This window comes from Lacerta agilis, chromosome 11 (assembly GCF_009819535.1).
Source record: "Lacerta agilis isolate rLacAgi1 chromosome 11, rLacAgi1.pri, whole genome shotgun sequence".
Lineage (NCBI taxonomy): Eukaryota > Metazoa > Chordata > Lepidosauria > Squamata > Lacertidae > Lacerta > Lacerta agilis.
Genome location: NC_046322.1, coordinates 13408895 through 13433654, shown reverse-complemented (window position 1 = coordinate 13433654; position 24760 = coordinate 13408895). Strand labels below are relative to the sequence as shown.

Here is a 24760-nt window from a genome sequence, read left to right as displayed (position 1 = left end):
GCCGGCCGGCCCCTCGCCCCGCCCCGCCCCGCCCGCGCTCCTTTTCTTCCCGCGGTGACTTTGCACTTACCGGGCGTGTTGCTGCCCCCGCCGCCGCCAGAATGGTCGGGGTGAAGGTGATCGCCAACGACGCGGACTTCCAGAGCGAGCTCAGCGCCGCGGGCTCCCGGCTAGTCGTGGCCAAGTTCACCATGAGGGGGTGAGTAGGCAGGGGCCTCTTCGGAGACCCTTCGCGCGTTCACACGAGCGGACACGCACACGTGTACGGCTCCCTCTCTGAGGGAAGGGGGGGCTCTCCTCCTCCTCCCCCCCCCCCGGCCCCTCACAACGGTCCCCGAGGACGGGAAAGGCGTTATCCCCATTGTATCAGCACATTCAGGTTTTAGTTCAACGCAGAACTGTATCGGTCCGAGGTTGTGCCTGTTTATGGGGTGTTTGGGGTTTTTTATTTGGGGGAGGGGTTGTTGCTGCTGCTGGCCTTCTGTATCTTTATTTTAGGTTTCCCTGCGATTCCTGTAGGAAATTGCTCGGTTCGGTTTTGCATTTTTTTAAAAAACAACAACAACAACAACAACAACTTATTTTGTTTGGCTATTTTTGCTATGTTGTAGCTATGCATTTTATTCGTTTTAAGCCGCCTTGAGCATGGTTTGATGGAGGCATACAAATAAATGCGTAGGCATGTATTTGTTTTATTTGATTCATAAGGTGTATACACTGCTTGATTAAAAAACAAAACTCAAAGCACAATTCAAAGTGTCGGTGCTGACCTTTAAAGCCCTAAATGGCCTCGGTCCTGTATACCTGAAGGAGCGTCTTCACCCCCATCATTCAGCCCGGACACTGAGATCCAGCACCGAGGGCCTTCTGGCGGTTCCCTCACTGCGAGAAGCAAAGCTACAGGGAACCAGACAGAGGGCCTTCTCGGTAGTGGCGCCCGCCCTGTGGAACGCCCTCCCATCAGGGGTCAGAGAGATAAACAACTACCTGTCATTTAGAAAATACCTGAAGGCAGCCCTGTTTAGGGAAGTTTTTAATTTGTGACTTTGTATTGTATTTTGGTATTTGTTGGAGGCCGCCCAGAGTGGCTGGGGAGACCCGACCAGATGGGCGGGGTATAAATAATAAATTATTATTATTATTATAAAGCAGTTTACAAGAAAGATAAGGCGCTAAAACCCAGGGAATTATTTAACAAAGCGCAGAAGTTAAAATACTGAAATAAGTAACAATTAATTCAGATTTCTAAGCTTGCTCATTCATTTTATTTAAAAGGCAAATATGTTAACCAGGCGTAATGAATTCATTGACTTGGGCAGCTAACATGCCTCCCCCCGGGATCTGAAGCGAAATTGTCTGAGGCTGTACCGGTATATACTGTATATGGTTCCTTTTTCTTTGCACAGCAAATGATTTCTTTTCTTATAAGCACTTATAAGCACACAGTCTTATAAGTAAGGCCCATTCAGGTCAGTGGGACTTATTCATAGGTAAGTGGGTCACAAAGTTGCAGCAGGAGGGTGTGACAGTAGAGAAAGCATATTGTCCATTACAAACGGTGAGAATTAATTTTATTTCCAGAAGTCTCATTGCAAACAAGTTTATTGCTAGTTCTTCTATTGTCCATATCTTGGGAAGACAGTTCTCTCTTGCCCACTTTCCTGACAAGATCTGAAGTGAACAAGAAGCCACTGATATATTCTGATTTTTGTGTGGGTCTGATTTCACTAGTCTCGCCAATTATCACACTTCTTTAGTTTTTAATTCACTTTCTAAAAGAACATAATGAAGCAACAGGTTCAGAAGCAGGAAGAAGCCCTATTTGAATATGGTGTTCAGAATGCCAGCGGCAACAGGTGAGAGTTCTGTGGGATAATCCTCACAACTTGAAGCCCTTTCAGGGCTACTTCACACATTACAAAATATCTGTGAGGAACAGTGTGCAGCCTGCCTTTACGTAGTCCCTGTTAGCTCATGTGTTGCAAGCTCAGAGCACACTCCATGCACGTGCAGCAAGCTTGCCACCATCACAGCTGAGTTGTGTGACAGAATGTAAGCAGCATGTAATTTCCTGTGCAAAGCCTGGCATGACCCAGATAGGGAGCAGTTGGGGGTGAAGGGAGAGGGAACAGTTTTTCAAAGCTACCTACCCCAATAAGCACATAGTTGAAATGGTATGCACTGTCATTTTATTTACTCTGCCTTTTAGGGCAAGCCCTCCCAATCCATATAGCAATAAAAATGCAGCCATTGAACAAACAGCATAAAGCAGACAAAACAAACTCTAGGGGTCCAGCAATAAAATCAGTACAAAGACATGGCAGAATTTTTAAAAAGACTTCCTGGTTTGCTTAAAGCCTGCAAGAGGGAGGGCTAAGCAGTGCTTTTGGGTGACAAGATTTCCACAAAGTGTTAACTTTACATGTGCTGGGCTCTGCTTCAGAGTTCTAGCCTGAGCTGTTGTTTCTCTGTAGAGTCGTCATCATTCCCCAGATTTGTTATTACAACTTTGTCATTCTCTGGGAACTAAACCCACACCCTAATTTGGGTTTCAGTGATATCCTGTGACTAATTGCTGTACTTCCTGCTTTGGAAAGGAATGCTCCTTTTGCAGTGAGTAGGAGATATTTTTAGGAGATATTCTGAAGGTGAAATCCTGGATTCATTCTCTGGTTTGAGAGAAAATTGCAGTATGCATCATGGTAAACCACTAACTTGGAAAGTGGAGAAATAAGGAGTATATATACAGGGTGGATTTGATTTAAATCAAATTGATTTAAATCACGATTTAAATCACTAGTCAGTAAGGTTCAGGGCTGATTTAAATAAAAAAAAATCTGATTTAAATCGGATTTTTTTTATTTAAACCGGCCCTGAGCCTTACTGACTAGTGATTTAAATCGTGATTTAAATCAGTTTGATTTAAATCAAATCCACCCTGTATATGCCCAAGGGTAGAGGAGGACCATGTGTGTTTGTAGGAGTTCCCAGTTGCTAAACTATCGTTTGGCGATTAGAAATAGGACACTTGAATAGATCTGATTCATTAAGTTGGTGTGGTGATATAGAACAGTACACAGTCCAAAGTTGTCAGTTTGGTTGGGATTATAACCTCATACAGGGTAGTCTAAGGACTGAGAAATGTTCTTTGACATGGAAAAACTAAGTGAAAACTGAGCGCAAACAAGTATGTCCTGAGGAAACAAGGAATGTTACAGACATGGGGTTGAATAAAGGCGCTGTGGTCTAAACCAGAGCCTAGGGCTTGCCGATCAGAAGGTTGACTTTCGAATCCCCGCAACGGGGTGAGTTCCCGTTGCTCAGTCCCTGCTCCTGTCAACCTAACAGTTCAAAAGCATAAAATGCAAGTAGATAAATAGGCACCGCTATGGCGGGAAGGTAAACGGCGTTTCTGTGTGCTGCTCTGGTTCGCCGGAAGTAGCTTAATCATGCTGGCCACATGACCTGGAAGCTGTACGCCGGCTCCCTCGGCCAGTAAAGCAAGATGACTGGACCTAATGGTCAGGGGTCCCTTTACCTTTACCTTTTAAAAGACCTGAAACAAAACATCACATGAGACCCATCAACAGAAGTGGGATCCTCTGTGCATTACAAAGAAGGAGCATATGGGCAATTGGTTTGCTAGGCCAACTCTAGACCTTGCCATGGCAATTTGGGCAGTTGTGGTTTCTGCTATTGTTGCAACTAGAGCCAATCAGCATTGATGTGTGGTGAGTTTGAGAAAGCTTCACTTATTTACAGTTTTTAAACCAGCCAACCAACTGTTGGGTTGCAGGTTTCCAGTTATTCATTTAATGCTTGTTCATTTGCTGGCTGTCTATATAACAGGCAGAAGGGAATACTGTAGCAGGTATTGCTGAGTAGATCAGTCAGGGTGGGGCAACTTCAGTAGGACCCGAAGAAATAATATCACAACTAGTATGTCTACTGACACTGGTACTGGATGTAGTTCTGAACAGCTGAAGAGCCGGACGGTAGCCCTGTAATAAGTTAAGTTGTAAGGTGCCACGTGCGTGCACCTTATCCTAACTGGGATTGAACCTGATCAGAACTCATTTGGTACCAGCTTTTGCCATGTTGCGGGAGAACAAGCTAACCAACAAAAGTACTGGTTAGCAGAGCATTATTGACCATGTGAGATAGCTCATTCTTTCAGTTTTAGAAATTGGTAAGGTGGACTGAAAAGATGGCTAAACTGGTAGCTAGGGTCTGAATTTGCCTCGTGCTGGTCCAATTTCGTTGTTCTGCATTGGACAATGACAATAAAGATTATCCTATCCTTTATATTCACTAGATTTTGATTGGACTTGTAGAAATATTATTTTGTTGCCCCATTAACACCCACATTTCATCTTGAAATTATTGGAGGTATCTGTTGGCTTCTGATCAGTTTTTAAATGAAAATAGGATAGAGCTACTAGTGAAAAGGTCACTTGCTATTTGATGATATTAGGCCACAGTCAGATTTTGTAAGAAGCCAAGAAGATGTTGGTACCCAGCTTCCTTCGCTGAATGATTGTATCCTCTGACAGTGAAGGTTTGGATCTTCTGATTGCCCTTTCTCCCTACCATAGCCATGGTGTCTTGTGTGACAATTTTTGATGACTTCTCACAGAGGCTATCCCTGGGGGTCGTGAACAAGATCCAAGAAGAACTTTTGTATCTCTTGACAGATACTTAACATTAGCTACATCATAATAGCTTGGCCGACATAATGTATTAAAGTACTTGGCCATTAATCGATGGTGATTGGTCAAAAAACAACAACAATTTATTATTTATACCCCACCCATCTGGCTGGGTTTCCCCAGTCACTCTATGTGGCTTATAGCACACAAGAAATTGTAAAACATCAGACATTAAAAATTTCCCAATACAGAATTGCCTTCAGCTAACTTTGTTTTTGTTTTTTTGTCAGACGTCTCGCCCTCCACTTGTGTGTTTTTTTTCCACTTGGACCCGTTCTGTTGTGACTACAGGAATAGATTTCCATTTTAATCAGTATAATTCTGTCCTCCCTGATTCCACTATGTAAATAAGTGCCAACTCACAGAATACTTCTGTCTTGCCTACTATAAGTTCTAGAGGGAGAAGCCAGAATTGTGATCAAGCCCTGTAAAAATTGAGAATTCGTCCTAAATCCCCTTATTAACTGATGTGAAGTTTTCATAGAATCATAGAGTTGGAAGAGACCACAAGGGCCATCCAGTCCAACCCCCTGCCAAGCAGGAGCGGTCTCTTTGGTTTTCAGAGCTGTCTCTTTGGTTATGCCCTATTGCAGTATTGAACTCTTGTGATTGGTAATTTTCTGTAGCAAAGTCATTTTCTGTGCAGTCAGCTTTTACAGTGGAAAATCAGTAGGACATCATTGGTGTCATCCACTGGCAGAGAAACTGTTGAGAAACATACTGAAAATGACTAAGCTTATTATCCTGACCTACAGAGGTCTGTATAGCAGAGAGACCTAGTAGTTTGGGGTAATTGAAATTCTCTAATGCTGCTAGCAATAAGCTTTAAACACAGACATAAGTGCTAGTTGTAACCAAATTGCCCCTTTCCCAAATAATGGTTTGTATACTTCAGCAGAGAGAAAGTCATTGTAAATAAGGAATTAAAAGTGAGGAAGCAATGAGAAGTGATGGTGCTGTAATGCTTTTTCTGCTGATGGGAGAACATATTTTGCTCAAGCTGTGTTTTCCATAGAATTCCCTTCCCATGCCAGTCAGTTTGATAAGACGCCTTTGGGACAAACTGAGGTGTTTCAAGGTCAGTGTAATTGTGCATCTTGCAGAGATGCTTTGTTGACGGATGGTTTCATTTCTAATGTTATGGCTATGCATTTTTACTATTGTTGTGTTTTTACATAGCCTGTAAATATACTGGGTGAATAGATGAAGAGCAGATTCAAAGTTGATTGAGCAATAAACAAATAAAATTGTGTTCTTGTCTAATTATTGAAGCTGCTCGTGATGTTTTTCTTACACTACTTTTACTTTTCTCCCTCATAATGGATAGATTAGAACATAATCATATTTCTTTGCTGACTTCAGGGGAGGGGGAAATTACCATTTTTCTCTTTTTTTATCAGGACATTTTAGTCAGGTGCATGGCTCTGCACAGTTGTTTGTATTCAGGAATGTGAAGTAGGAACATAAAATATTGGAATGGTGTGTATGGATCCCCCACCTTGGCAGCTGTCAGCATAAAAATAATTTCTCTTACTCTTGAGTTATCAACGTATTGATTAGGGTCTAGGGAGACCAGAAGCAATACAAATCTTTCACACTCTTTCTGCTTTCCTCTGAAGCGCGGCAGAAGATGAGCTATCCACTCTTCCCTCCCGCTGAATTCTCTGTGCAAACCGGATGACTTTGGGAGGAGAGGGAGGGAATAGGTGCCATTCACAAATAATGGATTGCCCAGTTAAGTGGAGCCAAAATCTGTGGCTTCTTGACACTGGAAATGTGAACCCAACATGGAGAGAAATATTTAATACTCGTTCCCACAATAAATCAGAGATGCTGTGTTGGTGTAAATTGCGTGCAAAATGGGCCAGAGAGATATTCGTATGTGGGGTGTGTGAGAGAGAAGCAGCAAATTGTCACAACTCCTTTCCTATGCTTGCTTTTGTAAGTCTTGGAATGAGGCAAAAGGTGCTGTGTTGTACTCTCCAGAGAGCAATATATTTTAATAAGCAAGAAATATTACATCACTAGAAAGCTGGATGTTTACTTACAGCTTGGGGAGTATTCTTTATGAGAACCATTAAGTTCTCATGGTTTTCTAGTTACCTATAGTCCCCGAGCACTGTGGAGTATACAAATTATGAGATGTGTTTCTAATGCCAAGCTTCGAGACAGTTTTCTATGAAAGGGCAATCACTGTGGGATTGCAATTGAGTAGAAAAGGATTTTGCTTTACGTAGACTAACCTGTATGCTTTCATTATGCATTTTGCTGAGAAATGATGATGTAGTCAAGTTGACTTGGAAAAGTGTCAGATATCAATCTCCTTGGTCTGAAGCTAGATGTTTTGGGGATTGCATATAGCCGGTGCCAAAAGCAGAAGTACTGCATCTCCTCTAGGAGTGCCAAAAGCAGTGCCAAAAGCAGAAGCCAGTGCCAAAAGCAGAAGCCCTGCATCTCCTCTAGAAGCCCTGCATCTCCTCTAGCAATAGTCCATATCGCGGTATCAGTTTCATAATTTTTGACTTGGCAATATAGCACAAATCATGATGTGTGTATGTGTGTGTGTGCTATGCAAAAATCACATTGTGGGAAAAACTGAAGCCAGCCAGTGCCTCTACATACAGGTGATACTAAGAAAATTAGAATATCGTGGAAAAGTTCATTTATTTCAGGAATTCAACTTAAAAGGTGAAACTAACTTATGAGATAGACTCATGACACGCACAGCGAGAGATGTCAAGCCTTTATTTGTCATAATTGTGATGATTGTGGCGTACAGCTGGTGAAAACCCCAAATTCACAATCTCAGAAAATTAGAATATTAAATGAAATCATCAAAACAAATAAATGAACTTTTCCACGATATTCTAATTTTTTGAGTATCACCTGTAGCTCCATCCTTATTTCAGACGTTGTAATATATCAGTATATCGTGATGTTTAGCTGATGATATATCACAGTGTTTAAAACCAGATATCTCCCAGCCCTAATCTCCTTCCCTGTAACATCTAGCAAGCTAAAACACATGTTGTGACTTAGGGTGGCAATGAAACTTACAATGCTGCTATCAGCAGCCAAAGAAAATGGGAGAAAAGGCTAGCTGCATAATGGTGGTTTATTTTACACCCCACTTTCCTTCAGCAGAGCTTGATGGATGTCACTTCATACTACTGGAAGGAAGAAGAGATGGCAGTGTGAGGGTTGCTGTTTTCTGTACCAGCCACACAATCTCTGTTATCCTTAGATTTGGTCTGATTTACCATGTGAATCCCAAGGGGGCTGCAGTTACATAAGCGGAAGTGCTGATATTGTCCTTTTCTTCCCCCTGACAGATGTGGCCCATGTTTAAGGATAGCCCCTGCTTTCAACGCTCTGAGCAATAAATATCCCCAAGCAACATTTTTAGAAGTTGATGTGCATCAATGCCAGGTGAGTAGTGTTTGTGTATGTGTGTGCATGAGCATGTTTCAGTGAACAAGATTTAATTCCTACAGGTGTATTTTTTTGATATGTGGGATATAAATGCAGTCCAGAAATAAAATAAATATTTAAGACTTTTTTTTTCTAGAAGCCTGTTGACAATCAGTGGGCATACCTACCTCAGAGGAGGAATAGGCTGTAGCTTGTCCTCTAAAAGGCAAGGTTGGCATTTATCAGGAGGGGAATGCCATGTAAAGGCATACGGCTTGAGTTTTATAAACCTACTGCTGCTCATGTTATTGGCAAGAATTTGAGTTATATCTTGGTAGAGTTTAAGTTTGCTGCTGTGGGTGGATGTACATTCAGCTGTAGACAGGTCTATCCATGATAACCATTTTAAGTTGGTGGTTCAAAACAAGCAAGCTGTTGTGTGATGGATGCAATGATCCCATGACAAATTGGGTCATTTAAATTTTTATTTATTTATTTGAATGTTTTGGTTATAGTTATCTGTAGTCTACCAGTTTGCCACTACCAATGTTTGAATCAAATATTGGTCAGATATCATGAATGTTCAGGGTTTTCTTGTAACTTTCATGATTTCTGCACTGAGGTGCAGAGAAAGTGACACAAAACTCCAACCAAATATTAATCAGATTGTATTGCTAAATTTGGGGGAAAAAACTTTTGTAATACAGAGTTGGTTCCAGAAGGGACCCCCCCCCCCAAAACTGAGAAGCTGCTCCTTCAGGGGGAGTGCAACCCCACCCAGGGCAGGCAATTGACCGATTTCTCAGGCACAGAAACTACTTACCCACGGGGCCTCCATATTGCCAGGATTCAAGCTCAGCTTGTTTTCCTCAACCTTTCCACCACTGCGCTCAGACAATGGCTGAGGGACTGTGCTGCCTCTCCTAATTCAGATCTTTTTAAAGTACGACACAAATCTTAAATAATCAATATTACGAGGGTTAGGAATAGAACGTTCTCTGGGGGTGACATTTTATGATGTGTGACTGCAGTGGATAGAAAGGTACAATTCAGCTGGCCTTTTGAGTGACTCCGCTTCAACCCTCTGCAAGCAGTGCTACATTTTTCAGCTATTAACTTGAAGCCTGGTAGTATTTAATGTCAAATTCTGGTTTCCTACTGTTGCATAATTTGGCTACTTGGAACGTATTTGGTTTGTTCTTTGTGGTATAGACGTTGAATTCATCCAATAAAAGGCTTTTTAATTATGCAGAAGTATTGTTGGCATTTAACAATGCAAGTTGTACCATCCGTAAGGCTTACATTATTAAATTTAAGCCATTAAAAAGCTGTTGTTCATTCGCTCTTTTATGAACTAACAGTATCTTGGGTACATAGTAATAGGAGTCTTATCCTTATTCTCAGTACAGTTATAAAACTTTGGAAAATATCATTTGGTGCAGTTTAATCTCGGATGGTTTTAACTTGGTGCATGGAGTATGAAGAAACTTGCGAGTGGTCTTCGAAGCAAAATTTTAAAAGAGAATGTGGCAATACAGTCTTCTTTCCCTAGTTGTGCAGGAGAAAGCTGGCTCTAATAGTCCTTGGCTAAGGCTTAAGCCTGTATCTCATCTCCTGTGCAAAAACAAGATTACATATATAGGAATCGTGGCCACATCTAAAAGTGCATGGAAAGATAGTAATAGGATCATAATGCGCTTCACTTTTGTGAGGGGAAGACATTCAGAGAGCTCTTAAGTGTCTTTGTCTTTCAGCAGCGGATATGTGACTCCTGCTTGTCACCTTTTTCACAGTCCTTTCAAAACTGCTGCAAAATTTGACACTTGGCCAGTTCAGATGTAAACTATGTGGCTCAATAAATCATGGCTTATTAAGAATTAGTGTTTCCCTTTGCTCCTCCCTTGCACATCATCTTCAGTGTTCCTATCAGGGTTTATTAAATTCAGATCATTATGTCTGAACTAGCCCAGTGGCTTAATTCAGGCATCATGCCTAATGATGGCTTGAGCTTACAAATAATATACAACAGGCAAACAATGTTTTAGCTGCTCTTCTGTGTTACTTTCTCCGTGCTCAGATTTCATGCAATCACTCCCATCCTTATGGTGCAGCCACCTCTGGAAGTGGGGCAATGGTCATAAGCAGAGTTTGTCATTTCAGACATCTCATCAAACCGTAGTTTGCAAAATCATGCTTTCTTAACTGCAGTTCAGTATGACATCTAAACTGAGCAAATGTACCAATATCTTTTACATACATGCCATGAGAAGCTTCATTTTATGCTAGCCTTTAGCACATGCTACCAAAAGTACAGTCATACCCCGTGTTACGTTTGCTTCACGTTGCGGCTTTTCAAGTTACGAACACGGCAAACCCAGAAGTATTTACTTCCGGGTTTGCCATGCGCAGAAGCGATCTGCGTGCTTCGCGCATGCACAGAACCACTCTATCATGCACACGCAGTAACGGCACTCTACTTACGGACTTTTCGCACCCCAAAATGGATCATGTTCGTAAGTAGAGATACCACTGTATTAAAAAGTCACCATGAACGCCTTTTTCTCTGTTAAGGAACAACATTGTTGTTGTTGTTCAGTCGTGTCCGACTCTTCGTGACCCCATGGACCAGAGCACGCCAGGCACACCTATCTTTCACTGCCTCCCACAGTTTGGCCAAACTCATGCCAGTCGTTTGGAGAACACTGTCCAACCATCTCATCCTCGGTCGCCCCCTTCTCCTTGTGCCCTCCATCTTCCCCAACATCAGGGTCTTTTCTAGGGAGTCTTCTCTTCTCATGAGGTGGCCAAAGTACTGGAGCCTCAGCTTCAGGATCTGCCCTTCCAGTGAGCACTCAGGGCTGATTTCTTTAAGGATGGATAAGTTTGATCTTTTTGCAGTCCATGGGACTCAAGAGTCTTCTCCAGCACCATAATTAAAAAGCATCAATTCTTCGGCGATCAGTCTTCTTTATGGTCCAGCTCTCACTTCCATACATTACTACTGGGAAAACCATAACTTTAACTATATGGACCTTTGTCGGCAAGGTGATGTCTCTGCTTTTTAAGATGCTTTCTAGCAATAAGGAACAACATAGAAAACCATATTTCCAATTAGCACTATTTTTGCATGTAAGCAGCAAACTTGCTGATGATGATGTTTATGTGGGTGACCTGGGATGATTGGTACTCTTTTGTTCACTATATATTAAAATCTTGCTACACATTGCTAACCGTTGACTTCTCAAACACTAGGGAACAGCTGCAACCAATAATATATCGGCAACCCCAACGTTTCTTTTCTTCCGGAGCAAAGTGCGCATTGACCAGTATCAAGGTGCTGACGCTGCTGGATTGGAAGAGAAAATCAAACAGCACCTAGAAAATGATCCTGGAAATAATGAGGATGCCGATATTCCAAAAGGATATGTATGTATATTTTATCTGAATACTATTCTAGTGGATTATTATCTGTGCAGTATTGGAAGATTTGCATTCGAAATGATCCAGAGGATCAGGATGGAGCTTCCATGCAGGTGCAAAAGCTCTTCCCATGATCTGGGACTTCTGAGGGTCCCCTTTCCACTGCAGTCCCTCCTTGCTCTCCTCCTCCCCTTAAATAATGCCTTTGAAAATTAGAACTTCACCTCCATCCCGGGCAGCCTCTGTTGCATCAGGAGGGAGGGAGAGATACAGAATGTATTGATGCATTTGAAAGTCAAGAGTACTTTTTGAATCCTGGCCCAGATTAATTATAGAATTTTGAATTCCTTCCTCCCTTTCTCTCTCTCTCTCTCTCCATTCCTCCATCCCTTCTCTCTCTCTTACACACACACAAACACACTGAGCTCTCTTTCTGTTACTCTTACTGCATATGCAAAGTCTTTATAGCTTGTGCTCACAACAGGCCTCTGTTGTCTAGCAGCTGTGGAAAGGGAAAATTTTATGTTGGCGATTATTAGGAAGAGGATTGAAAATAAAACTGGTGATAACATAATACCTTTATATGAACATATGGTGCATATGCAGAACTGCATACAGTTCCGGTAGCCGCACAGGTTATTGAAGACCTGAAAAATGTTCAAAAAAAGGGTACCAAAATGTGTAATGTTGCTTGGTGTCTAGGGAGCACATAACCCTCAAAGTACAAATCCCCTTTCAGGTGGTTTAAAAAAAAAAAACCACCCACATTCTCCTGGTTATGGATTCTACCCTGAAGAGCTGGAAACAGTTTTCCCCAAGAGACATGAAAAGCAAAAGTGGTCAGTGAAGGGGGAAAAAATGCCAAATCCACAGCAAGTCCACATAGCTATTGGGATCAGCCAAAATGTCTTAAATCTTGTGCATGTGTTTGAGTTCTCTAGAACTTTTAATTGGGGCAAGATCCTACACTAAACAGGAGGGTGGTTTGGAGTGGAGGGGAATTAAAAAAAACTTTTAGTCCAGATCTTGAAGTCTTGAGACCAGAATTTCTAATCTTTTTGTCAAACACCACCTTCAAGGTTTTACCTTGACTTAAGAGAAAATAGCTCTCAGCAGATTTTAAAAAAAACAAAACATCTTTCCTTGTTGAGGTTTTACCATGGGGCTCCTGAATGTTGCAAATCAGGGCTTGTCTGACAGCTGGAGTGACACGCACATGTAAATGAGAACCTTAATGTGACAAAACACTCAACTGGAGCTGTCATCTTCATGACAGTTTCTGAGCATCATTTGATATAATATTCCTCTTAAAAGGGGTCAGCTTTTGCATCCAGCCCAAAATATTAATACAACCTTTGACAGAGTACAGTGTTTAATATTTCAGCCAAGTGCCAGCGCAGCTAATAGTTCAGTAGCTCAATAAAAGCACACCCAGCTGCTGCAGTGCTGTGATGGTTTGTTTTCCAAATTAGCAAATGCAATCCATTAGACTTTGCTGGGAAACTGTATGTGCTAACCTAGAATTATGTTAAATGCAAGAATGCATCTCTTTTGAGATGTTAAGTACTTTAAATTCACAGCTAAATAGACTCAATCCCTGCTACCCAGTTTACCTTTTCAGCTGAATCTTTTTCCTGCAAATAACCCCGTGAATATAGGCTACTTGCATTTGCACTAGTTCAGATTTACAAATGTCTGCACCGCTGTGTTCGTTGCGTCTAGTGTGAATGCAAATAGTTAAGAAGAGAAGAAGAAGAGTTTGGATTTGATATCCCGCTTTTCACTACCCGAAGGAGTCTCAAAGCGGCTAACATTCTCCTTTCCCTTCCTCCCCCACAACAAACACTCTGTGAGGTGAGTGGGGCTGAGAGACTTCAGAGAAGTGTGACTAGCCCAAGGTCACCCAGCAGCTGCATGTGGAGGAGTGGAGACGCGAACCCGGTTCCCCAGATAACGAGTCTACCGCTCTTAACCACTACACCACACTGGCTCTCCAGTGTTAAGCAAATAGTTAAATGTAATAAGCAGTTGTAGCAGCTTTGACTTCCAACTAGACGTGCAATTCCATCTTTTGATGTGGTATTTGCTTCTAAAGCTTTTCAAAACTGTCCTGAAGGACACAAAAGTGAAGGATTGCAGAATTATACTTGGACTGTCTTTTCAATTAGGTAAATAGATTTTCCCTCCTTTGGTGTTTATATTTGTTTTTAATATTTCAAGTGCTCTGTTTCTAAACTGCCATCTTGCCAAAGCACTCGTTGTAATTTACAACACGAAACAACAACATACAGCAGCATTCTCCAACCAGGTGCCCACCAGGTGTCTTGGGCTACAACTCCCATCCCAGCCAGCATGGCCAGTGGTCAGGAATGGTTGGAGTTGTCCAAAATATGTGGAGGGCACCAGGTTTGGGATAAGGGATGAGAAAACAGGGCGGGTAGGAAAGAGAAGGGATGATCAATCTGTATGGAAAAATAAGTGCCGCTTGGTGTTGCACATTTATCCCCCTGTAAATGTCTTATAAATGTATAGCCCAGCCAGGTGATCATTGTTACTGTCTCTTACTTCTAGATGGATTTGATGCCATTTGTTAATAAAGCTGGCTGTGAATGCCTTAATGAAAGTGATGAACATGGGTTTGATAACTGTTTACGTAAAGACTCTACCTTCCTGGAATCAGACTGTGACGAACAGGTATTTTGCCTTCCAGAGAATATTGCATTGTACTATCAAAAGGACAAAGGGGTTCTTTGGGCTAGAATAGTACTCCCATTTGTATGCATGTTTAAAATACTCCATCTGGGGTCTAAGTTGGTGGTGACCATCTGGGAAAGAGTAGCATTCTAAATCCATGTGCAGTAATGCTTGGCTCAATGCATTTGAGATCCCTCTTAGATTTTTCTTCTTCTGTTCTCTTCACAGCTGCTTATTACAGTAGCTTTTAATCAGCCTGTCAAGCTTTATTCTATGAAGTTTCAAGGACCTGATAATGGTGAGTAAAAATTTCTCTTTCAAGAGAAGCCATCTATGAATGCAGGCGCTGTTGATTTTAAAAATACAAAGCACAATACACAGGTTCCCTGATTGTGGCCCTGCTCTCTGCTCCAGAGTCTTAAAGTCTGGACCTGGCCATCGTGCACAGTGCTGCCATACCATCAAGTTTCTGCAAATGCACTACCGGCAGTGCAAAACTTTGCAAAACAAACTGGCTACTCTGGTTTTGAGACCACTGGTATATTTTCAAGAATCTGCAATTTACGAAATTGTGTTGTGTCTCTTTTGTCAGGTGACATGTCAGCATAGCTATCTTTTGGCATCATCGTTCTGAAGACCGCGGTTGCTAATAACGTTAAATTTCTATTGCACCCATTTTACATACATATATTGAAATGAAGGCATGAGCTCTGCTCTGAAAAGGCTAGGGACACACTCCTCAGCAATAGGAATATGGATGGAGTCTGGAGAAGTCCATTTAACCTTCTCCTCAGCTGAGGTTGGAATTGTGCTATGTGTAGTCACTTTAATGCTTTAGCCTGCTAAGGGTAAACTTTTGAATGTTCCCCATAACATTTAAAAGTCATACAACCTGTAGCAACCTTCCCCAGCTCCCATCATCCCTGAAAATTGACTATGGTGGCTTGGGCTGATGGGAATTGAAAGTCCTACAACTTCTGGAGACTGCAGATGACTGGCCAGTAGTGTTAAGTGCAGCCCTTTCTAACTAAGTAAAGTTATAAAATTTAAGCAAGAGATGTGCTTGCTTCTGGTAGAAGGTTCTTTGCCTTGGGGTGCAGATTGGACATAATTTGCCTTTCTCAGTTCTTCTGAATCTACAGAATTTTGGTACACCGAAGAACTTTCAAATACTGTCAAGTATATAAAATAATGTTTTGAGGTTTTTTAAAAGAGTCAGTGGCATTTTTTTTTTTAAATCGCAGGTCAAGGTCCAAAGTATATAAAAGTGTTTATCAACCTTCCTCGATCAATGGATTTTGAAGAGGCAGAAAGAAGCGAACCCACTCAGGCCCTGGAGTTAACGCCAGATGATATCAAAGAAGACAGTATTATCCAACTCCGCTATGTAAAGTTTCAGAATGTTAACAGTGTAACTGTGAGTATAAACCTTCAAATTCATTCCTGGTTAACAGAATCCTATGACATTACAAAAGGCTGACTCCAAAGCATGGTAGATCCGCCAATAACTTTTGCCACTTCCACCATAGTTTTAATGCAGTGAAGCCCAACTATGCTCCCCCCCTTTCCTCTTAGATACAGTAACTGGTAGGGATGGGAGCCTGGAATATTCAGGCTTGCCAGACGCAGCTCCTGTCAAGCTTGAGAAAGAGGAGAGCAAAGTGAAGATGGGTCTGGGCAGACAAATTCACACTTTTACAAGCAGCAGCAAAAATCCCTTTTGTTTCGTAGTCTAGTAAGAAAACCTGATCCAGTCTCATGCAACCTGTTGTTTCCACGAGGCTTATTTGAAAGTCTAGCTTTTTACCTTGATATCTACTTGTTACTTTGACTTGGTAGCCATATTGTATTAATACAGTGGTACCTTGGTTTAGAAACTTAATCCGTTCTGGAAGTCCGTTCTTAAACCAAATCCGTTCTTAAACCAAGGTGCGCTTTCCCTAATGAGGCCTTCTGCCGCTGGTGCCCTTCCACCGTTCGGATTCCATTCTTAGACCGAGGTAAAGTTCGTAAATCAAAACACTACTTCCAGTTTTGCAGAGTTCATAAACTGAACAGTTCGTAAACAGGACTGTTTGTAAACCGAGGTGCTACTGTTCTCATCACTAGTTCCCCCAGTACCTACTCCAAAGTTTTATTTGGTCCTTCAGCAGAGGTTGGGAAGGAGGCAGGAGTCTCCTTTATTTGCACTGAGGTTTGCAGGAGGTCAGAATCGGCAGGATTCTTCTCACACTTACTTTTTCCAAACTTGAGTGCAAATGCAGGCTCAGAGGAGGTATTGCTTACTAGCTGGGCATCCTTCTCACCAGATGGCCAAGGTCACTTGACCCCAGCAAGTTTAGAAGTGGATTCGGTGAATAATAGTGTGACTCACTCTTCTAGCTTTAACTGCCTGGTTCAAGCTCCACCATGGACTTGAATCCTATCATTTAGTTAATACAACCCAAATATTTTCTATTAACAAACTTGAAGGGGTAGACTAGTCAGCCCTGTCCATCTTCCCTTCCCTTTGCTTTTCCCTGAACTTCAAATAAGTTTACTTTTTGTGGGTTATTGTAACTCAGTACTGATCTTTTCCATTTCAGTTATTTGTCCAGTCCAATCAAGGTGATGAGGAAACGACGAGAATTTCATATTTCACATTTATTGGAACACCAGTCCAAGCAACAAACATGAATGATTTTAAGCGGGTATGTTCAAAACTGTCTTTTAAATTGGAGGCTGGACTGCAGTTTTTAAAAGCTGCAAGGGACAGTGTTAGCTGAACAGCTCCCCATAACTGTAATAAATTGTGAGTTCTGACTCTTCAAACGTCTTCCATTCCCACTACAACTGAGGTAGCCTTTTTGCTTAAAAAAAAATATGAAGAGTGGAATTTGTCTTGGATATTCTGCCTTTGATTTTTATGAAGTTTCCAAAGAATGCACGGTTGCTTTAAAAAGTTTGCAGAGCCAAATGACCTCTTAAGCCAGGGTTTTCCAGAATTGAAGGCCAGAATTAAGAGGAGAGGGAGAAGACAACTGTGGCATCTAGCCTACTTTTCTATGGTAGTGAATATGGAGCCATGTTCAGATAAATATGAAAACTGGTTTTCTGTATAAAAAACATATGTCTTCATGCATAATGTCGTTCTGCCTCAAGTTCTGTAATGGCAGAATATAAGAAGCTCTGCAGAACAGTAGCAATGGAGAGTATAAAAAGTCAGCAACACAACTGGAGGCATAAGAGAAATTGTGATTCATGTTAGTCCTTTGATCTTTAGAAGCCCTGCTTAGGTACTCTATAGTTTCTCAGCCTTTCCCAACCTGGTGTTTTCCAGATGTTTTCAACTAGACCTTCTACCACCCCTGACCATTGGCCATGCCTCATGGGGCTGATGGGAGTTCTAGATCAAAACCTCTATAGGACACTAGATTGAGGAGGCTGCTATAAAGGGTAGCAATCTGTTTCTCCTCCAGATTCTTAGCTTGTGCTGTAAACCCACAGATGTGATAAATAATACTGGGCTGACAACAAGTGTGTCAATTACCTAAAAGGCAATGTTGGCAAGGCAGAGGGAAAGCGGGTCTCACCTTGTTAATTAATTAGCCTATACCAGATGTGGAGAACCTTTGGGCTTCCAAATGCTTCTGAACTAAAACTCCTTCCAACCCCACCCAAGCAAGCATGGCCCAGTGCTGTAGTTGAGCAACATCTGGAGCGCCAAAGATTCCCCACACCCACTCTGTATAGTGCAATTTAGATTAGGCTTTTGAAAGGAAACAAGATGTGATAGGGGCATTTTGGGGAACCCCTGACTTAAGAAGTGCATTTAAATATTGCAAATGTGCATGGTATTTTGTATGTGGAAATGTTTGGAGCGAAGGAAACTCTTTGCACAGAAAACTTGATCATTTGTCATAAGTGATCAAGGTTGACTTGGGTTGCTGTGCGTTGCCCACAAAAAACTTCTTAACTGTTTATGGTGTGTTTTAGTCTTCATGTTTGTCTGACCAGTAAATATTCTATATTCCATGTCAGGACCATCAAAAGAGCTTTTTTCAGATACTGTGCAAAAGTAGGAGAAAAGTGTTAGCAATAGGTGTTCTGGGTACTGTAAGATAGAGCACAATAATAAAATGAAGAGTTTTGGGTAGCCAGTAGGAGAACAGATGCAATGGAAAGCAGGGCTCCTGTACTTTTCATAGGTGTGTGGAAATAATAGATTTTATGGGATACAGCTTGCCATGCAAAAGAGAGAAAACCTGCACCTACTAAAATTATTATTTCCATGACTCATAAAAAGCAGAGAGTCCTGTCCTTATGGCAGTAGAATTATCTATCTGATCACTGACAGTGCAATTCTATGTGTCCGCTCAAAAACATTCTGTAGATTTCAATTTGGGAGTACTGTATGGGATTGTACCCTAAATTGTTTTAGTGAAAAATAATATATATTGCTTATCTAAACAGTAGTTTTTATGTGCACATAATGAGATAAAGCAGGAGTGTTAATGGTCCATTATTAAATAAACAATACTGAATATTTAAAGTTAAGTTTTCCAAGTTACCCCAAAGTTTTTAAAGGCAGGGATGGACCTAAACCCAGATTTTTAAAAGAGGTACATTCCTTTTTAGTGACTTAAGTTAAATGTGCATTGGAAAAGAAGGGGGTGCTGCTGCTTCTGCAAAGTGTTGCCCAGCATTCTTCCACAGAAAACTCATTTCTCTAGACAAGTTTGTCTTAGTGGATGAGCTAGCTTGCCTGGAGTGTTCCTGGTGTGGCCCCCTCACCTTGCTTCAGCAGTGGTGGCGTCTGTGGCTCTGAGGATGGAGGCCTGATTCTATTGCCAAGAAGATAGACCTAGCAGAGAAGTATCGGTCATTATTGGTGCTGTGATGGTGAAAGAGGAGCTGAGAGAGCTCTCTGAATCGGAAGTGGTGAATAACGACTGAGGAATACTCCTGGGAATAGATGAGAAGCCATTGGAGGCCAGACAGAGCCATCAGGCTGCCATTTTTCCCTCCAGCCATAGAGATATGCAGCACTACGATATAGCTTAGCATCTATACGTAGAAGATCTGAATTGCCTCCAAAGCTCCAGAGCAAAAGCTTGGCTACGTGGCATGCATGAAAATCCGGGACAGGGAACATCAGACCCAGGGGTCATGTTGTGGCTCTCCACATCATTCTGTGCTCAACTTGAGAATGGGGCACCTTGGAAAATGCAAGACCAGCTTTATCGTATCATTAATGCAATGGAAGGACTTCGACTTACAGATGCATTCAGAATAGCAAGGAAAACTGATACTTTATAGTCCTTTATTCCCCCTCCCCACAGAGGATTGTGAGTTCTATCACTTCTCCAAACTTCTGCCCCCTCGAAATAGCTTCCCTTGCTAATATCTATTAAGGTCCTAACTTCTCCCCCTCTTGCTTTAATTGGAATGTAGAGTAGACTAAAACAGTGTTTTTCAACCACTGTTCCGCGGCACACTAGTGTGCCGCGAGATGTTGCCTGGTGTGCCGTGGGAAAAATTGAAAAGTAATTATAAAATACTTTCTTTGTGTTTATTTGATTCCTATTCAAGAGAATTACTTTATATATAGTCAATATAGGCACAGAGTTAATTTTTTTAACATTTTCTAATGGTGGTGTGCCTCGTGATTTTTTTCATGAAACAAGTGTGCCTTTGCCCAAAAAAGGTTGAAAAACACTGGACTAAAAGGCAACTGAAAGTATGACTTAAATTACACTGCCTGAAGTAACACCTAGGGGCTTTAATTTTTATTGTTGCAAGTTCTTCCATTGCTACCATAGTATTAAGTGAAGTCTGGGAATGCTTTGTTTGATGCATGTGTTGCTCAAACTTTGCAGGCTTAAAACACAGAGACTTGTGCGGGAAGACAGAGCGAGGGAGAGCAATCTTTGCTGCTTAGGTCAGAGTAGGGCTTGGCATGACTTGCCTCTTTTTTTCATTTGCATATATTTCATTGCTAATTTGAAGTGTCAGGTGTTAGGTTAAGTCCATATGGGGGGGAGGGCAATAGAGCTCCTGCCACTTGGAGGACATCCAGTTGCATGAGATACGCAGCCAGTTTTTCTGTGGCATGGCACTTCCATCCCTCCCTGTTCACTTCCTACGGTTTTTCCTTTGCTTCATTGTAACCCTCTGTTTCATTGCTTTTCAGCATTTCCCTGGCCCAAAGAAATAAAAACGCAGAAGATTTCTGTTTCTTAAATGGTCTTTCCTCACACCGCCCCTTTCCCCTGCTCCTCCTGCTCACCTAGCACCTGCCTTCTCCTTTCCATCGCTTGGGGCACCATCACATCCTGCTCTGCAACGGTTTTCCTGGGTCTCTTTGCTTTTTTATCCCTCTTTCTCATGGACTTCTCTTTGCTTTTAATATGCCGTTTTTTAAATATATAAATCTTCTTTTGAACACTGTTTTTGTCCCACCCACCCCACAAAACCATCTCATTCTGTTACTAGATGCTTCAGAAGTTCACCTGGCACCACATTATTTCCACCTATGCATCTTTGCATTCTGTATTCGCTGTGAGTAACGGAGTTGGAAGAGGTCTGCTGTGTTCTCAACTGCAACTCTGGTCTGGGTGACCTGTGGCTAAAGTTTTCCTGATAGGGTTTTTCCCCCAGCTCCTGCACTTACCTTGAAGACTCTTCAAGGCAAGGAGGTTTTTCATTCTCTCAAGGTTGAGCTGCCCTCTAATAACTTACATGAAGCTGCCTCAAACAGAATCACCATGGGGCCTTCTAGGCCAGTGTTGTCCGCTCTTGCACCTGCTCTTAAGATAATCGTGCAGAGAAGATCCAGGCACTGAAACGGCGATGCTACGTGTTAACCGTGTGCTCTGTCACTTGTGTCATTGGGCCCCCTTCAAGGCAACCTGTGCCCTACATCCCTGTAATCTGGACCCATGGTTCAATCCTCTTGAGAGCCAGTTTTGCAGCTGTGTGTTTTGAAATACGATGCAGCAGCTTTTGTGAAAACTGAAAGGGAGGTTCCATCTCAGGGTTCACGCTCCCGCTTCAAAAATGATTGAACAATTTAGATCTTATCTGTGGTGGACACATTCAAGTGAATTTAAGAAAAATGGGGTGGAATCTCTGCTAGAGTACTTCAATGGTGAATGATGCTGCCTCCTTAATCTAGTGAGGAAGAGTGGTCCCATTTCCTTGTTGAAAGAATCCTGCATTGTACATCTCCTGAGTGCATCCGTTTTCTTCTGCCATTCGTCATCTGGAAGTGCATTGTGCAGGGTTACAGGGCATAGGGCAGGGGTGGACAACCCAAGGCCCATTGGCTGGATGCGGCCCAATCACCTTCTCAATCCGGCCCGCGGACATTCTGGGAATCAGTGTTTTTTTTACATGAGTAGAATGTGTGCTTTATTTAAAATGCATCTCTGGGTTATTTGTGGGGCATAGGAATAAGTTCATTTCCCCCCCAAAAAAATATAGTCCGGCCTACCACATGGTCTGAGGGACGGTGGACCAGCCCACGGCTGAAGAAGGTTGCTGACCCCTGGCATAGGGCATAAATCTGCCCACTTTTGAGTGTACAACCAGTGTACAAGTTAATCCTTAACCAAATAAAGCAATCAAGGGACCCCAAGTCACCCACCTGAGTGAAATCTGCCCCTTATGGAGAATGAATTTTTATGTGAAGTGCACAGTTAATAAGAAACAGAAACTGCCAGGAATAATGAAGTATTTCAAGAAGCATTGCTCTGTTGTGTTTGAATTATCTTATTAGTCTCACAGTTGGAAATTGTTGGTGTAAAGTTGGGGGTTATAAATACACTAACGAAACGTCAATATCAAAAATATTTGATTTTTCAGGTAATACACATGGGGCACTTGAGCATTTGAGCATTTCCCCCTCTGAATGGTATAGATGCATACAAATTATTATTATTTTTAAATGGTTGCTCCACCTCTGCTAACATTATAAGTGTCTAATTTTTGGATGCACCTACTTAATCCAAACCTGTAGTGCAATGCTTTAAGCGCTACTGAAGAATAAATATTTCTCTCTCGCCTTTCTTTGATTTAGTTTGCCTGTTTATAACATGCTTAATTAAATCTTAATTTGGTTGGTTGTGCGTGTTTTTTTCACTCAGTGTTGTTTTGTGAGATAATAATTCTACATTGGCCTTTGCGTTTGAGAATCAATTATCTGCATGTCACTATGTAGAACGATCCTTATCCCACAAGGGTAGGCTAGCCTTAAGTTCCACCCCCTTGAAAGGGTGGAACCATCATTACTTATAAAGTGTGACTCCTCATAGTATTGACTAGCCTTCCCCAGCTTGATGCCCTCCATATAATTTCCATCAGCCCTGGCCATCAGCCCTTCATCATCTTGATGACTAGGGCTGGTGGGAGTTGGGGTCCACCACATCTGGAGGGCACCAGCTTGGGGAAGGGTGCTCTTGACCATGAGCTGAGATCCTTGATATCACTGGTGGATTATAGATGTTGCACTTGAGAGTTTATCATCATCATCTGAACACTTCTGTGCTATATTGAAAAAAAGAAAATGCCTTCTTAAATGCACAATACTGTATGCTAAGTGAGACCTGTAGAATTAATATAAGCAGTACACCTGCGAAGGAGTTGCTAGCCTCCCTCTCAACAAAACACAAGAATGTTTACTATGGGGTAGATCTGAAACAGGGTTTATTTTCTCTTCCTCAGCCTGATCTGCTGAAACAGTTGGCCGCAATAAAAAGTTCACATGTACAGTGGTGCCCCGCTAGATGAAAATAATTCGTCCTGCGAAAATTTTCGTCTAGCAAAGCGGCAATGCAAGCCGCGCTTTTGCTAGACAAAAAAAAGATGAAAAAATTTCGTCTTGCGTGGCAGCCCCATAGACTTTTTCGTCTTGCGGGGCTGCCTTCCGCTAGACAAATGCCTTCGTCTAGCGAGTTTTTCGTCTAGCGAGGCATTCGTCTTGCGGGGCACCACTGTATTTTGTCGCTAACTTGATGACCAAGGACTGTGTCTTATGTTCCCTGCCAATGCAAGGGCTCTTATGCAACAGCATTTCAGTGGTTCAAAGCATATTGCCCATGTAACAAGTTGTGCCGCTAAATGGCTTTAACTTAGCACTACATTTGATACAACCCCAAGGGTTTTTACTTTGCTTAGGTAGAAACCTGTTACTTGGTTTAAAATGTAATTTTGTTGCCCTTGCCACAAAAAAATGGAAAATGGAATTATAGGTAGACCGCATACCAAATGGAAAGCATGTCTGCTTAGTTTGCATCGTGATACTAAGACCTTGCAGAACTTACCGATTTAAGTGAAACTTCTTTCCAATGCGTAACCTCCTCTAACAATGCGTACTCAGAAGTAACTCTACATTATTTTAATAGGGTTTACTGCCTGTACGTATGCTTAGGCTTAAGGGCAGAGAAACTGATTCTGTTCCCCTCTGAGCTGCGTTCCCAGGAGGAAACCTCGGGGCGTCAAACCGCTGTGTGTGCCACCAGTAGGGAATGCTGTGAAAGTTAAGAGGTGCATTGTGAGTTTGCACACTGGTAATGACAGCATATGCTGTTCCGGCCATTTTCATGACAGAATCCCACCCTGCTGCCTTAGAATTCAGTGCACAGAGACACCACCATTCCATAAATCTAGTCAATATTGATAAGTTGGCTCCCCCTGCAGTGGGTGGACCAGCTCAGGTAGACCCATTTAAACTTGATGGGATTCTTGGGAAGATATAACACAGCAATATCGTTACATCATAGTTTACTCAGCCTCCTCTCGGATTCATAACATTATAGGACATTTAGAGACAGTGGTTTAGCTGTAAGTATCTGAACATGGACACAGGCAAGTTTCTTGGATGGTCCCCCTACCCTATGCAGTTCAACTTTGGTATGAACATGTGGGGATTGTATTGCAGTCAGTATTTGAATAAGACCTTGCTTTATTGACTGAGTGCATACTAAAAGTTATCCCATTTGATCCTCTGATCATTTTATTACTGGCTAAATTTGGTTTGCAAGAGGCACAGGGAACTGGCAGCTCTCCAGATGTTGGCTCATCAGCCCCTGCCAGTCAAGGGTGGTGAAAGTTGCAATCTAGCAAGAACTAGGGGGCCAGAAGTTCCCTGTCACTAGTTTACAAGATCCCTCTCCCAATGGCGCTAGAATGCATGCTGGGGAGTCTCTAGAAGACTTGCTCTTTGGAATCAGTTCCCCTTTTTATTTGCCCAAGTTCTAACTCCACTTTTCTCTTTTCTCAGGTCGTAGGCAAGAAAGGAGAGAGCCACTAAAGAATGAGGAAAATGCTGGGAAGGGCCTTATTACAATCAACATGGGATCTTCACATTTATTTCTAGCTCCTGGGAAATTGCTTGACCGTAGCCAGAGAGACTGTCAGTCTGTTCCACTATAATACCATTACAAATAAATCACTGCATTTTTGTTAATACAGGATTTCACTAAAAAGTGTTTTCTGTTGTAATCTTGGGTCATAAATTTGTAAATAAAATCCATTAATTTTGCCAA

At 41.9% G+C, this 24760-nt stretch overlaps 1 protein-coding gene across 2 annotated transcripts; it reads left to right on the top strand.

The window, feature by feature from the left end:
- Positions 1-8: 8 nt before the first annotated feature.
- On the top strand, positions 9-24760 carry TXNL1 (thioredoxin like 1). Of its 2 annotated transcripts, none has more exons than XM_033163819.1 (8): positions 9-199; positions 8042-8138; positions 11373-11546; positions 14112-14234; positions 14463-14532; positions 15479-15651; positions 16820-16924; positions 20407-20611. In XM_033163819.1, the coding sequence occupies exons 1-8, from the start codon at positions 102-104 to the stop codon at positions 20428-20430; spliced, it is 864 nt and encodes a 287-aa protein (XP_033019710.1). In that variant the 5' UTR covers positions 9-101; the 3' UTR covers positions 20431-20611. The 2 variants fall into 2 exon arrangements, with proteins under 2 accessions (XP_033019710.1, XP_033019709.1); XM_033163818.1 differs by lacking the exon at positions 20407-20611 and adding an exon at positions 24496-24760 and having other exon boundaries at positions 12-199.

Coding starts and splice junctions, on each gene's coding strand:
- TXNL1 (XM_033163818.1), top strand. CDS start 102: ATGGTCGGGGTGAAGGTGATCGCCAACGACGCGGACTTCCAGAGCGAG. Junction 200..8,041: donor GCCAAGTTCACCATGAGGGG/GTGAGTAGGCAG, acceptor TCCCCCTGACAG/ATGTGGCCCATGTTTAAGGA. Junction 16,925..24,495: donor ACATGAATGATTTTAAGCGG/GTATGTTCAAAA, acceptor CTCTTTTCTCAG/GTCGTAGGCAAGAAAGGAGA.